Source organism: Hyla sarda, chromosome 5 (assembly GCF_029499605.1).
Source record: "Hyla sarda isolate aHylSar1 chromosome 5, aHylSar1.hap1, whole genome shotgun sequence".
Lineage (NCBI taxonomy): Eukaryota > Metazoa > Chordata > Amphibia > Anura > Hylidae > Hyla > Hyla sarda.
In genome coordinates this window covers 260,905,962-260,918,238 of record NC_079193.1, presented here as the reverse complement: position 1 = coordinate 260,918,238, position 12,277 = coordinate 260,905,962, and the positions used below count along the sequence as shown (strand labels likewise).

The following is a 12,277-nucleotide window of genomic DNA, read 5'->3' as shown; positions in this document are numbered from 1 at the left end:
CAGCGGCTCGTAACTATGGTCTTTATACCATTTATATCACGAGACCCAATACCCAGCACCATCAAATCCTATTACATTCTAAAGCTCAAGGTCTTGCACTGGCTACAGATGCTATAGAGGCATAGCAGGACACTTTGGGGGAGATTTATCAAAGGATTTAGACAGTTTTTTCCTGTCTAAATTTATCGCACAGAAAGTCGCAGTCTAAATATGTGCGACTTTTCTGCGACTTTTGCTGTGGAGGATTTTTAGAACATGATGCATTCTAGTCTATTTTAGATGGAAATGCATTGGAAAATGCATTGGTGCTGAATTTATCAAGTGCGACTTTTGTGCGACAAGTCGCATCTCCCAAAATACGCTGAAATGTCAGACCATGTTGGAGCAGGTCTAAATGCAGTTTAAGCTGTAGACCCTGAAGTCTGAGCACAGAATTTATCAAGGGCTGTGAGACCTTTGATAAATTAGGAGCACAATAGACAGGAGACTACCACATACGCTGGTCTATAAGCATACCCAGAATAGAATAGATTAGTAAATGTCCCCCTTGGTCTTCCAATGCATAGTTATAGGTATTGACTAGCTACTGGGTACAGTCATATACAGGCTGAATTGAATATGAAATTAATTTTAAAAAATGATTATTGTCCACAGTGCTGCACTATAATAACTTAAAGTATTTTTTTTCCTGGCTATTAAAGTGTATGAACCTACTTAAGCATAAAGATACTAGACAGTGTGGCCATTTAGTGATATTATAGACCACATACAAGGCCACCATATTCTTTCACATTGGCCACTACCGGATTATATCCCGTTCAGATGAGAATGTCCTTTAAAGTACAAAATCCTGAACAAAAGGTAATTTTTTACTTTAAAGAATGTAACCCAGGGGGACGTGTTCAGTGCTTTTCCATGTGGGTGAATGTTTGCAGATATTGTTGCAGCTGTGACACTGTAGATCCCTTTGTAGGCCTATCATATAATAAAGAGATTCATTGTGCCAATACTTTTTTTGTATATAATACGTAATTTATGTCATGGAGTGATGTCAAAGACAGGATTATGAGAAGGCCATCTTTCAACTCCGAGCTGCTTTATAAAACAAATCCTCACGAGAACACAGCAAGCCTTCTCTGAGTAACTAATCACATCTCAGACTTTCATATAAGAATTCTTATTTTAGTTATTTTCATTTCTTTAGAAATCTCCAAGATCAAATTGCAGCTGCAAGCTCTTCATCTATTAATCATGCTCCTGCCAGATGCCAACAGAGATACTGCCAAGGTAAATTCAATTAGAAACAGGATCGCTAAATATTTCTATGCATTTCCTTCCAGGAGTAAGATGCAAGTTCCCTGAAATCATTTCACATGCTAATAATGCATTGTTTATCCAGAAAGAAAATCCAGATATTGGCCTTGGCAGCTTATGACAGTAAATCTTCGGGACATGGAAGCTACAGTCTCTCTTAATGGAATCTTAACATTAAAAAAAAAAAAAAAACATTTACAGAGAAATATGAATCCTTCCAAGTTATTGGTGTAATTATTATAATAGCTATGTGATAGGAGAGAGTTGTAGAATATTTCCAAATGTTCACCGACTCTTGTCATGGCCAAGAGAGTATTAGGTAGAAACAAAATTATGTGTATCCCATTTGTGACTGACCACAATGAAGGTAAGAAACTTTGAAACATATATATATATATTTATATATATATATATATATATATATATATATATATCTTCAGTGAGGTGCAGTTAGCAGTATTGAGGTACGGAGACAGCATTTTTAAAGCAAAGTCCAGTGTTTTATTCACACTCAAATAAACGGCAAACACAGTCTATAACGCAGGAAACATGAAACAGCATAGCAAAGTTCAACTTAACTTTATTTGGTGTTAATTCACACCCGGGGTTTGTGCCGCGTGGCACACAACAATGGCTTTTCCTCGTATCCAGGACAGAGGCTTCTCCTGGCTGTGTTAGCTCCCAAAATACAATCCCCCATTCCAATCTTTCTCCACTCCAATCCACCTGGTGAGGCAGCCTAACTTTAATGGCAGCAAAAAGCCCGGGCTGGATTGTGGGGAATGACCCCCACCCTGCTCTTGGTCCTTCCCGGCAAGAGCCGTCCCGGATCGGCCTTCCAGCCATGCTACGGGTACAGTATCTGGCTGCACCGCAGCACAGATACTAAAAATTACCAGGAACCTTGGTGACACATACAGTACTTCCAGGGGCACACCTTTCACCTTATCACAATATATATATATATATATATATATATATATATATATATATATATGTGTGTGTCAATATATACGCACATGTACAGGCAGAGGTCCTGTTGACTTTAATGGCCCAAACTCCTTTAGGATTTCCTGAACACATGCCTGTTTGTAGTCGGACACAAAAATGCGGTGTTCTGCACTTCTGAGTGACCCAAGCGTAGTTACTAGTTTACTACAATTGGGATATTATAGGCCTAATGCATGTACATGCACATATATCCATTGGCATCCCATTTTCCATCTGCTTATGTATACGTGCAGCATAGTGCTTAATCTTTATGTGAATGCAGTTCTGAGTGTAGTTGTAGGTTAGGTCTTGTTAAATTGGCAGAATAAAAGAATGGGTCATACTATAATTTGAAAACAGTGCATCCTGAATTGTCATTCAATGTTACTGTTACGCCGAGCGCTCCGGGTCCCCGCTCCTCCCCGGAGCGCTCGCTACACTCTCCCCACTGCAGCGCTCCGGTCAGATCCACTGACCCGGGGCGCTGCGATTCCGCTTCCAGCCGGGATGCGATTCGCGATGCGGGTAGCGCCCGCTCGCGATGCGCACCCCGGCTCCCGTACCTGACTCACTCTCCCTCGGTCCTGTCCCGGCGCGCGCGGCCCCGCTCCCTAGGGCGCGCGCGCGCCGGGTCTTTGCGATTTAAAGGGCCACTGCGCCGCTGATTGGCGCAGTGATTCCAATTAGTGTGTTCACCTGTGCACTTCCCTATATCACCTCACTTCCCCTGCACTCCCTTGCCGGATCTTGTTGCCATCGTGCCAGTGAAAGCGTTTCCTTGTGTGTTCCTAGCCTGTGTTCCAGACCTCCTGCCGTTGCCCCTGACTACGATCCTTGCTGCCTGCCCCGACCTTCTGCTACGTCCGACCTTGCTTCTGTCTACTCCCTTGTACCGCGCCTATCTTCAGCAGTCAGAGAGGTTGAGCCGTTGCTAGTGGATACGACCTGGTCACTACCGCCGCAGCAAGTCCATCCCGCTTTGCGGCGGGCTCTGGTGAAAACCAGTAGTGACTTAGAACCGATCCACTAGCACGGTCCACGCCAATCCCTCTCTGGCACAGAGGATCCACTACCTGCCAGCCGGCATCGTGACAGTAGATCCGGCCATGGATCCCGCTGAAGTTCCTCTGCCAGTTGTCGCTGACCTCACCACGGTGGTCGCCCAGCAGTCACAACAGATAGCGCAACAAGGCCAACAGCTGTCTCAACTGACCGTTATGCTACAGCAGTTACTACCACAGCTTCAGCAATCATCTCCTCCGCCAGCTCCTGCACCTCCTCCGCAGCGAGTGGCCGCCTCTGGTCTACGCCTATCCTTGCCGGATAAATTTGATGGGGACTCTAAGTTTTGCCGTGGCTTTCTTTCCCAATGTTCCCTGCACCTGGAGATGATGTCGGACCAGTTTCCCACTGAAAGGTCTAAGGTGGCTTTCGTAGTCAGCCTTCTGTCTGGAAAAGCCCTGTCTTGGGCCACACCGCTCTGGGACCGCAATGACCCCGTCACTGCCTCTGTACACTCCTTCTTCTCGGAAATCCGAAGTGTCTTTGAGGAACCTGCCCGAGCCTCTTCTGCTGAGACTGCCCTGTTGAACCTGGTCCAGGGTAATTCTTCCGTTGGCGAGTATGCCGTACAATTCCGTACTCTTGCTTCAGAATTATCCTGGAATAATGAGGCCCTCTGCGCGACCTTTAAAAAAGGCCTATCCAGCAACATTAAAAATGTTCTGGCCGCACGAGAAATCCCTGCTAATCTACATGAACTCATTCACCTAGCCACTCGCATTGACATGCGTTTTTCCGAAAGGCGTCAGGAGCTCCGCCAAGATATGGACTCTGTTCGCACGAGGCGTTTCTTCTCCTCGGCTCCTCTCTCCTCTGGTCCCCTGCAATCCGTTCCTGTGCCTCCCGCCGTGGAGGCTATGCAGGTCGACCGGTCTCGCCTGACACCTCAAGAGAGGACACGACGCCGCATGGAGAATCTCTGCCTGTACTGTGCTAGTACCGAACACTTCCTGAGGGATTGTCCTATCCGTCCTCCCCGCCTGGAAAAACGTACGCTGACTCCGCACAAAGGTGAGACAGTCCTTGATGTCTACTCTGCTTCTCCACGTCTTACTGTGCCTGTGCGGATGTCTGCCTCTGCCTTCTCCTTCTCTACTATGGCCTTCTTGGACTCTGGATCTGCAGGAAATTTTATTTTGGCCTCTCTCGTCAACAGGTTCAACATCCCAGTGACCAGTCTCGCCAGACCCCTTTACATCAATTGTGTAAACAATGAAAGATTGGACTGTACCATACGTTTCCGCACGGAGCCCCTTCTAATGTGCATCGGATCTCATCACGAGAGGATTGAACTTTTGGTCCTCCCCAATTGCACTTCTGAAATTCTCCTTGGACTTCCCTGGCTTCAACTTCATTCCCCAACCCTGGATTGGTCCACTGGGGAGATCAAGAGTTGGGGGCCCTCTTGTTCCAAGGACTGTCTAAAACCGGTTCCCAGTAACCCTTGCCGTGACTCTGTGGTTCCTCCAGTAACCGGTCTCCCTAAGGCCTATATGGACTTTGCGGATGTTTTCTGCAAAAAACAAGCTGAGACTCTACCTCCTCACAGGCCTTATGATTGTCCTATCGACCTCCTCCCGGGCACTACTCCACCCCGGGGCAGAATTTATCCTCTGTCCGCCCCAGAGACTCTTGCCATGTCTGAATACGTCCAGGAAAATTTAAAAAAGGGCTTTATCCGTAAATCCTCCTCTCCTGCCGGAGCCGGATTTTTCTTTGTGTCCAAAAAAGATGGCTCCCTACGTCCTTGCATTGACTACCGCGGTCTTAATAAAATCACGGTTAAGAACCGCTACCCCCTACCCCTCATCTCTGAACTCTTTGATCGCCTCCAAGGTGCCCACATCTTTACTAAACTGGACTTAAGAGGTGCTTATAATCTCATCCGCATCAGAGAGGGGGATGAATGGAAAACGGCATTTAACACCAGAGATGAACACTTTGAGTATCTGGTCATGCCCTTTGGCCTGTGCAACGCCCCTGCCGTCTTCCAAGACTTTGTTAATGAAATTTTTCGTGATCTTTTATACTCCTGTGTTGTTGTATATCTGGACGATATCCTAATTTTTTCTGCCAATCTAGAAGAACACCGCCAGCATGTCCGTATGGTTCTTCAGAGACTTCGTGACAATCAACTCTATGCCAAAATTGAGAAATGTCTGTTTGAATGCCAATCTCTTCCTTTTCTAGGATACTTGGTCTCTGGCCAGGGACTACAAATGGATCCAGACAAACTCTCTGCCGTCTTAGATTGGCCACGCCCCTCCGGACTCCGTGCTATCCAACGCTTTTTGGGGTTCGACAATTATTACAGGCAATTTATTCCACATTTTTCTACCGTTGTGGCTCCTATCGTGGCTTTAACCAAAAAAAATGCCGATCCCAAGTCTTGGCCTCCTCAAGCGGAAGACGCCTTTAAACGACTCAAGTCTGCCTTTTCTTCGGCTCCCGTGCTCTCCAGACCTGACCCTTCCAAACCCTTCCTATTGGAGGTTGATGCCTCCTCAGTGGGAGCTGGAGCTGTTCTTCTACAAAAAAATTCTTCCGGGCATGCTGTCACTTGTGGTTTTTTTTCTAGGACCTTCTCTCCGGCGGAGAGGAACTACTCCATCGGGGATCGAGAGCTTCTAGCCATCAAATTAGCACTTGAGGAATGGAGGCATCTGCTGGAGGGATCAAGATTTCCAGTTATTATTTACACCGATCACAAGAACCTCTCCTACCTCCAGTCTGCCCAACGGCTGAATCCTCGCCAGGCCCGGTGGTCTCTGTTCTTTGCCCGATTTAATTTTGAAATTCACTTTCGGCCTGCCGATAAGAACATTAGGGCCGATGCTCTCTCTCGTTCCTCGGATGCCTCGGAAGTTGAACTCTCTCCGCAACACATCATTCCTCCTGACTGCCTGATTTCCACTTCTCCAGCCTCCATCAGGCAAACTCCTCCAGGAAAGACCTTTGTTTCTCCACACCAACGCCTCGGAATCCTCAAATGGGGTCACTCCTCCCATCTCGCAGGTCATGTGGGCATCAAGAAATCTGTGCAACTCATCTCCCGCTTCTATTGGTGGCCGACTCTGGAGACGGATGTTGTGGACTTTGTGCGAGCCTGCACTATCTGTGCCCGGGATAAGACTCCTCGCCAGAAGCCCGCTGGTTTTCTTCATCCCCTGCCTGTCCCCGAACAGCCTTGGTCTCTGATTGGTATGGATTTTATTACTGATTTACCCCCTTCCCGTGGCAACACTGTTATTTGGGTGGTCGTTGATCGATTCTCCAAAATGGCACATTTCATCCCTCTTCCTGGTCTTCCTTCAGCGCCTCAGTTGGCTAAACAATTTTTTGTACACATTTTTCGTCTTCACGGGTTGCCTACGCAGATCGTCTCGGATAGAGGCGTCCAATTCGTGTCTAAATTCTGGAGGGCTCTCTGTAAACAACTCAAGATTAAATTAAATTTTTCTTCTGCATATCATCCCCAATCCAATGGATAAGTAGAAAGAATTAACCAGGTCTTGGGTGATTATTTACGACATTTTGTTTCCTCCCGCCAGGATGACTGGGCAGATCTCCTTCCATGGGCCGAATTCTCGTATAACTTCAGAGTCTCTGAATCTTCCTCCAAATCCCCATTTTCGTGGTGTACGGCCGTCACCCTCTTCCCCCCCTCCCTACCCCCTTGCCCTCTGGTCTGCCCGCTGTGGATGAAATTTCTCGTGACCTTTCCATCATATGGAGAGAGACCCAAAATTCTCTCTTACAGGCTTCATCACGCATGAAGAAGTTCGCGGATAAGAAAAGAAGAGCTCCTCCCATTTTTTCCCCTGGAGACAAGGTATGGCTCTCCGCTAAATATGTCCGCTTCCGTGTCCCTAGCTACAAGTTGGGACCACGCTATCTTGGTCCTTTCAAAATTTTGTGTCAGATTAATCCTGTCTCTTACAAACTTCTTCTTCCTCCTTCTCTTCGTATTCCTAATGCCTTTCACGTTTCTCTTCTTAAACCACTCATCATCAACCGTTTCTCTCCCAAATCTGTTCCTCCCACTCCTGTTTCCGGCTCCTCGGACATCTTCTCCGTCAAAGAGATTCTAGCATCTAAAAAGGTCAGAGGGAAAACCTTTTTTTTAGTGGATTGGGAGGGTTGTGGTCCAGAAGAGAGATCCTGGGAACCTGAGGACAACATCCTAGACAAAAGTCTGCTCCTCAGGTTCTCAGGCTCTAAGAAGAGGGGGAGACCCAAGGGGGGGGTACTGTTACGCCGAGCGCTCCGGGTCCCCGCTCCTCCCCGGAGCGCTCGCTACACTCTCCCCACTGCAGCGCTCCGGTCAGATCCACTGACCCGGGGCGCTGCGATTCCGCTTCCAGCCGGGATGCGATTCGCGATGCGGGTAGCGCCCGCTCGCGATGCGCACCCCGGCTCCCGTACCTGACTCGCTCTCCCTCGGTCCTGTCCCGGCGCGCGCGGCCCCGCTCCCTAGGGCGCGCGCGCGCCGGGTCTTTGCGATTTAAAGGGCCACTGCGCCGCTGATTGGCGCAGTGATTCCAATTAGTGTGTTCACCTGTGCACTTCCCTATATCACCTCACTTCCCCTGCACTCCCTTGCCGGATCTTGTTGCCATCGTGCCAGTGAAAGCGTTTCCTTGTGTGTTCCTAGCCTGTGTTCCAGACCTCCTGCCGTTGCCCCTGACTACGATCCTTGCTGCCTGCCCCGACCTTCTGCTACGTCCGACCTTGCTTCTGTCTACTCCCTTGTACCGCGCCTATCTTCAGCAGTCAGAGAGGTTGAGCCGTTGCTAGTGGATACGACCTGGTCACTACCGCCGCAGCAAGTCCATCCCGCTTTGCGGCGGGCTCTGGTGAAAACCAGTAGTGACTTAGAACCGATCCACTAGCACGGTCCACGCCAATCCCTCTCTGGCACAGAGGATCCACTACCTGCCAGCCGGCATCGTGACAGTTACTAGAATTAAGGAAAGATAAAAGTTTTCTGATACCAAGATGATATGGATAACTTTAAGAGTCTACAGTGTCACTACAGAGCAACTGATTTCGAGGGCACACACCCATTTATATACTAACAATGCATATTCTGCTTTGGTTTTGTTTGGTTTACATTACACTCATAAATACACTTTACACATGTTACACACTAATATATAAACATGGTACGCACTTACCGTATATTATACATAGATGATGAAGTCTATACATCATACAGTCAGCTTAAGGGAATCATAAGGGCAACTAGAAAGGTGAGGGGGGAACGGAGCTGAACTTTCTGTATTTTCTTCTTATGCCGTCTGCAGAATCATTCCCCCTCCTTCTTTTCTCTGACCTGACTGCTAAGCCAGCTTCTATATTACATTACCACAGCCAAGAAGCTCAGACTGCTGTAACTTATTTCAAGGCATAAGATAGAGGGAGGGATGTATAATGTTAGGGATGGTGAATTATCAGTTAAATGTTCCAAGCGGGACAACAGAAAGTCTGTGGCTGCATTATAATGTAGAGAGTTTACCCACCAGGCCATGGGCTGGTGGGTAAACTCTCTATTACTGCTTTTCTCTGTAGGAGTACTGCCATTGCTGATAGGCATTAAAGCAGGGTCTTTCCCAATTTCCTGGTGTGGGAGTCCTATAATGAGGATATACATATCATAGAGGCAGCTAATAAGACATCTACGGGGCTCATAATAAAGGATGCTCCATCCCTCAAGAAAGGTGGTATAAACCTTTACAGTGAATCTCAGATCTCCACATGTGCAAATAAATAAAGGGGAAAGCTACCGAAGGTTCACAGGTTACTCTTCTTCAACAGGAAATACAGTATGTAGAAGAATCAACAAGCACTAGACTGTCCCACAGTTTCCTCTGTCTATGTGGCTGCTTTAAAGTATATCTCATTGCAGAGCAGAAACTTAAAGGGGTTCTCCGCCCCTAGACATCTTATCCCCTATCCAAGATTGCGGGGCTACAGCCGCTCCGGACCCCCGCGATTTCCCTGCTGCACCTGGCGTTCGTTTAGAGTGTCGGGTGCAGCACCGGAAGCTCGTGACATCATCCTTAGATTAAGGGAAATACTATGGTTCATAAACAGCTAGCACAGAATATATTGGTATAAATTATATCAGCCCCACTCTGTATTTTGTTGTGTGCTGTATAAATAAAACTTGATTTATTTTATTCCCTTTTATACTTAGGCTTTACTGCTCTTCCTCAAAAAGATTGTGTCAAATGAAGAAAAAAACAAAATGAGTTTGTGGAACGTATCTATGATTCTTGCACCAAACTTGTTTATTTACAAAGGAAAAAGTGCCAACCAGGAAGAGATGAAGGCGGCGGCATCTACTGCGCACATTGTCCGACTATTAATTAGGTACCAGGACATTTTATGGACGGTGAGAAAAATAATTTCCATGTTAAGAGGTTATTGTAGAATAAAATATGAATATTTTTTACTAAAGCCAATTGGTCTATATTCTTTTCTGCTTCTCACTTGCGTTGTTTCATGTTAAGTTAAATATAGTGTTGCATGTTAAAATGTATTTATTTTGCTGAAGGGGTATTCTCATTTAAAGTATTTATTGCACATCCATAGCACATATAATAAATGCCTCTTCATCACATCTCTTTATGTGAAAAACTGAATATAAAGAAAAGCACAAAATCTGCAGAGACTTATATTTGTAGTGCGAACCAAACCTGTCCTTGAGTTTTTGCTATAAAAGAAAAAAAAAACTCCAGGCATAACACACCAAATTAGACAAATAAGCTTGCAACATGTTATTTATTGGGGGATCATAACAAGGCTGATAGAACAGGGATATTATAAGAACACATACAGCAAAGTCTATTTTATAAATGTCTTTATGTTTGCTTCCTGCATTAATATAGGTTCCAGCCTTCCTGATTTCCCAAGTGCGGAAAATGAATGAGGCAGCACTGAACAATAACAAGAAGCAGCTTATTTTCGATAAGAGCGTAAGGAAATTATTGAGGCGAAAGACTATGGAGCGTGAAAGGCCTGAAAGGAGAGAGGTACATTTACATTTTTTTTTGTAAATTTACATTTTCTTCTACATTTAACATTGAATGTAAGTCAGCAAAGAACATGCGTGTCCTAAAGGGGTATTCTGGCATTTAAAAACATTAATAGGTTGCTGGGGCTGTAAAAAAAAAAAAAAAAAGCTATACTTACCTACCTCCAGTCCCCGACAGGTCCAGTTGCACCTCCTTTCTACACTTCTGGTCCTCCGCAGATCCTGTCTTCTGCCTGTTTCTGTGTCCCTGGCCTAGATGGGACATAGCTGTGCCCAGTGATTAGCTGAAATTCAATGAAGGAGCGGAAGCAGACACAATGGAAGGTACAGCAGGATCTGCCATGGACAGGGGGTAGGTAGGTATAGCTTTTCTTGTATGGTGAAAGCATACAAGATCATATATACATGATACATGTTGTGCACCAAGTAAAGGCACCCCATTCTCCCTAAAATCAGAAAACTAGACTGCACAAATTATTATTTTGATATATTAGTTGATATTTAGGCCACAATGTGCTTTAAAGTTTACAATTTAAGTTAAGGGTCCTGATGTACCACTTATCGGTTTGGCTTTGGGCCAAACTTCGGAGTGAAATCTAAGTGTTCCTCTGGTTTTCACCCTTTATCCCGCTCCAAGAAGTAGATGCTGGTCTTAGCTGAGGGTAACAACAGGTCGCTACCACAGAAATGGTCCTCGTTAAGTGTCAGATGGCCAAGCAGGCCAAAATGCCCTGGTGCTTAGCACCAGGGATACAGGCAGGTGGGATGAGCTAAGGGTAGATGGAATATGCACAGCAGCAGAGTCAGTATAGGCAAGACTGACTAGGTGTTTTGGCAGAGCTGGTGCTGTGAAACAACTGAACTGTATAGCACAGAAGCAGTTAGATGAAAAGAGCTGCTAAAAGGAAGAGGTGTGGTCAGCAGGAGAGGCAGGTAGGTACAGAGGGATGAGGCTTAAGGCAGTGTCAGGAAACAGGCTATGGTCTTGAACACAGGAATACAGCCGATATGAACAACAGCAGCAGAACCTTCACTTATGGTAACCCACAAAATAGGTGATGCCAGTCAGGAATTGAAGGGGGAGCAGAATCAGAGGCAAGCACTGACCCATAAAGGGGTGCGCCTGGGAAGATAAGAAAGATAAAAATGCCCCAAGGCTACCACAATATCTGTTCTGTTTCACCTGTAGTTATCCATATGATTTTGCCAGCTCCTATGGCCCCTTTTGTCTTCTGAATAGTATTTTCCCTTGCATGCCACCCAGACTACAACTCCCTGCAGTCAGTGCAGCTCTGTGTAATGGCTGCCAGCAAATTGCTATTACAATCTGCCTGCATGCTCTGTGCTGTTGTAAACTCAGTCAGAAGCAGATGTAAGGAACATACTGTACAAGTCTTTTCTTTCAAACTATCCTTCCCCCCCCCCCAGCAATAAACCATTCCATGCTCTGAATGGCAGCAGTCAGTTATTAGATCTACAGCAGGCAAAGTGCAGCGTTATGTGCTGAGTTGTGACTGAGAATCTTCACAGGAGACACTGGGCTGTTTCTCTGCCGGCAAGATCCTCAAACAGCGAATGGAGGGGGAGGAGAGGTGTGGCTGTGAAGCCAGACTCCTAGACAAGACAGAAACCACTTGGTGTTTGTCTTCCAGGAGGATGGGGCTAATCTTAGTGAGGGCTTTGCACAAAGACAAGGTGGATCTGATAATGACATCTTTCTCTCACTCCCTACATGTAAGTGACAGCTGAAAGAGGGGAAACTGCACTATATAGCTAATAAGTGATATTTTGACAAATAAATAGGTTGAAGAGAGGGAAAGGATGGGCTATAGGTTTATTTCCACGGAGTACCCTTTAAAAGAACCAGACCTA

At 46.1% G+C, this 12,277-nt stretch overlaps 1 protein-coding gene across 6 annotated transcripts in view; it reads left to right on the top strand.

The window, feature by feature from the left end:
* ARHGAP28 (Rho GTPase activating protein 28) overlaps positions 1–12,277 on the top strand; it is a 183,080-nt gene that overhangs the window by 148,019 nt on the left and 22,784 nt on the right. For all 6 annotated transcript variants that reach the window (XM_056521611.1, XM_056521608.1, XM_056521612.1 and 3 more), the window contains exons 10-12: positions 1,205–1,287; positions 9,566–9,763; positions 10,260–10,403. In XM_056521611.1, the coding sequence (XP_056377586.1) occupies positions 1,205–1,287; positions 9,566–9,763; positions 10,260–10,403 (425 nt within the window). The remainder of the gene's footprint in view (positions 1–1,204; positions 1,288–9,565; positions 9,764–10,259; positions 10,404–12,277) is intronic.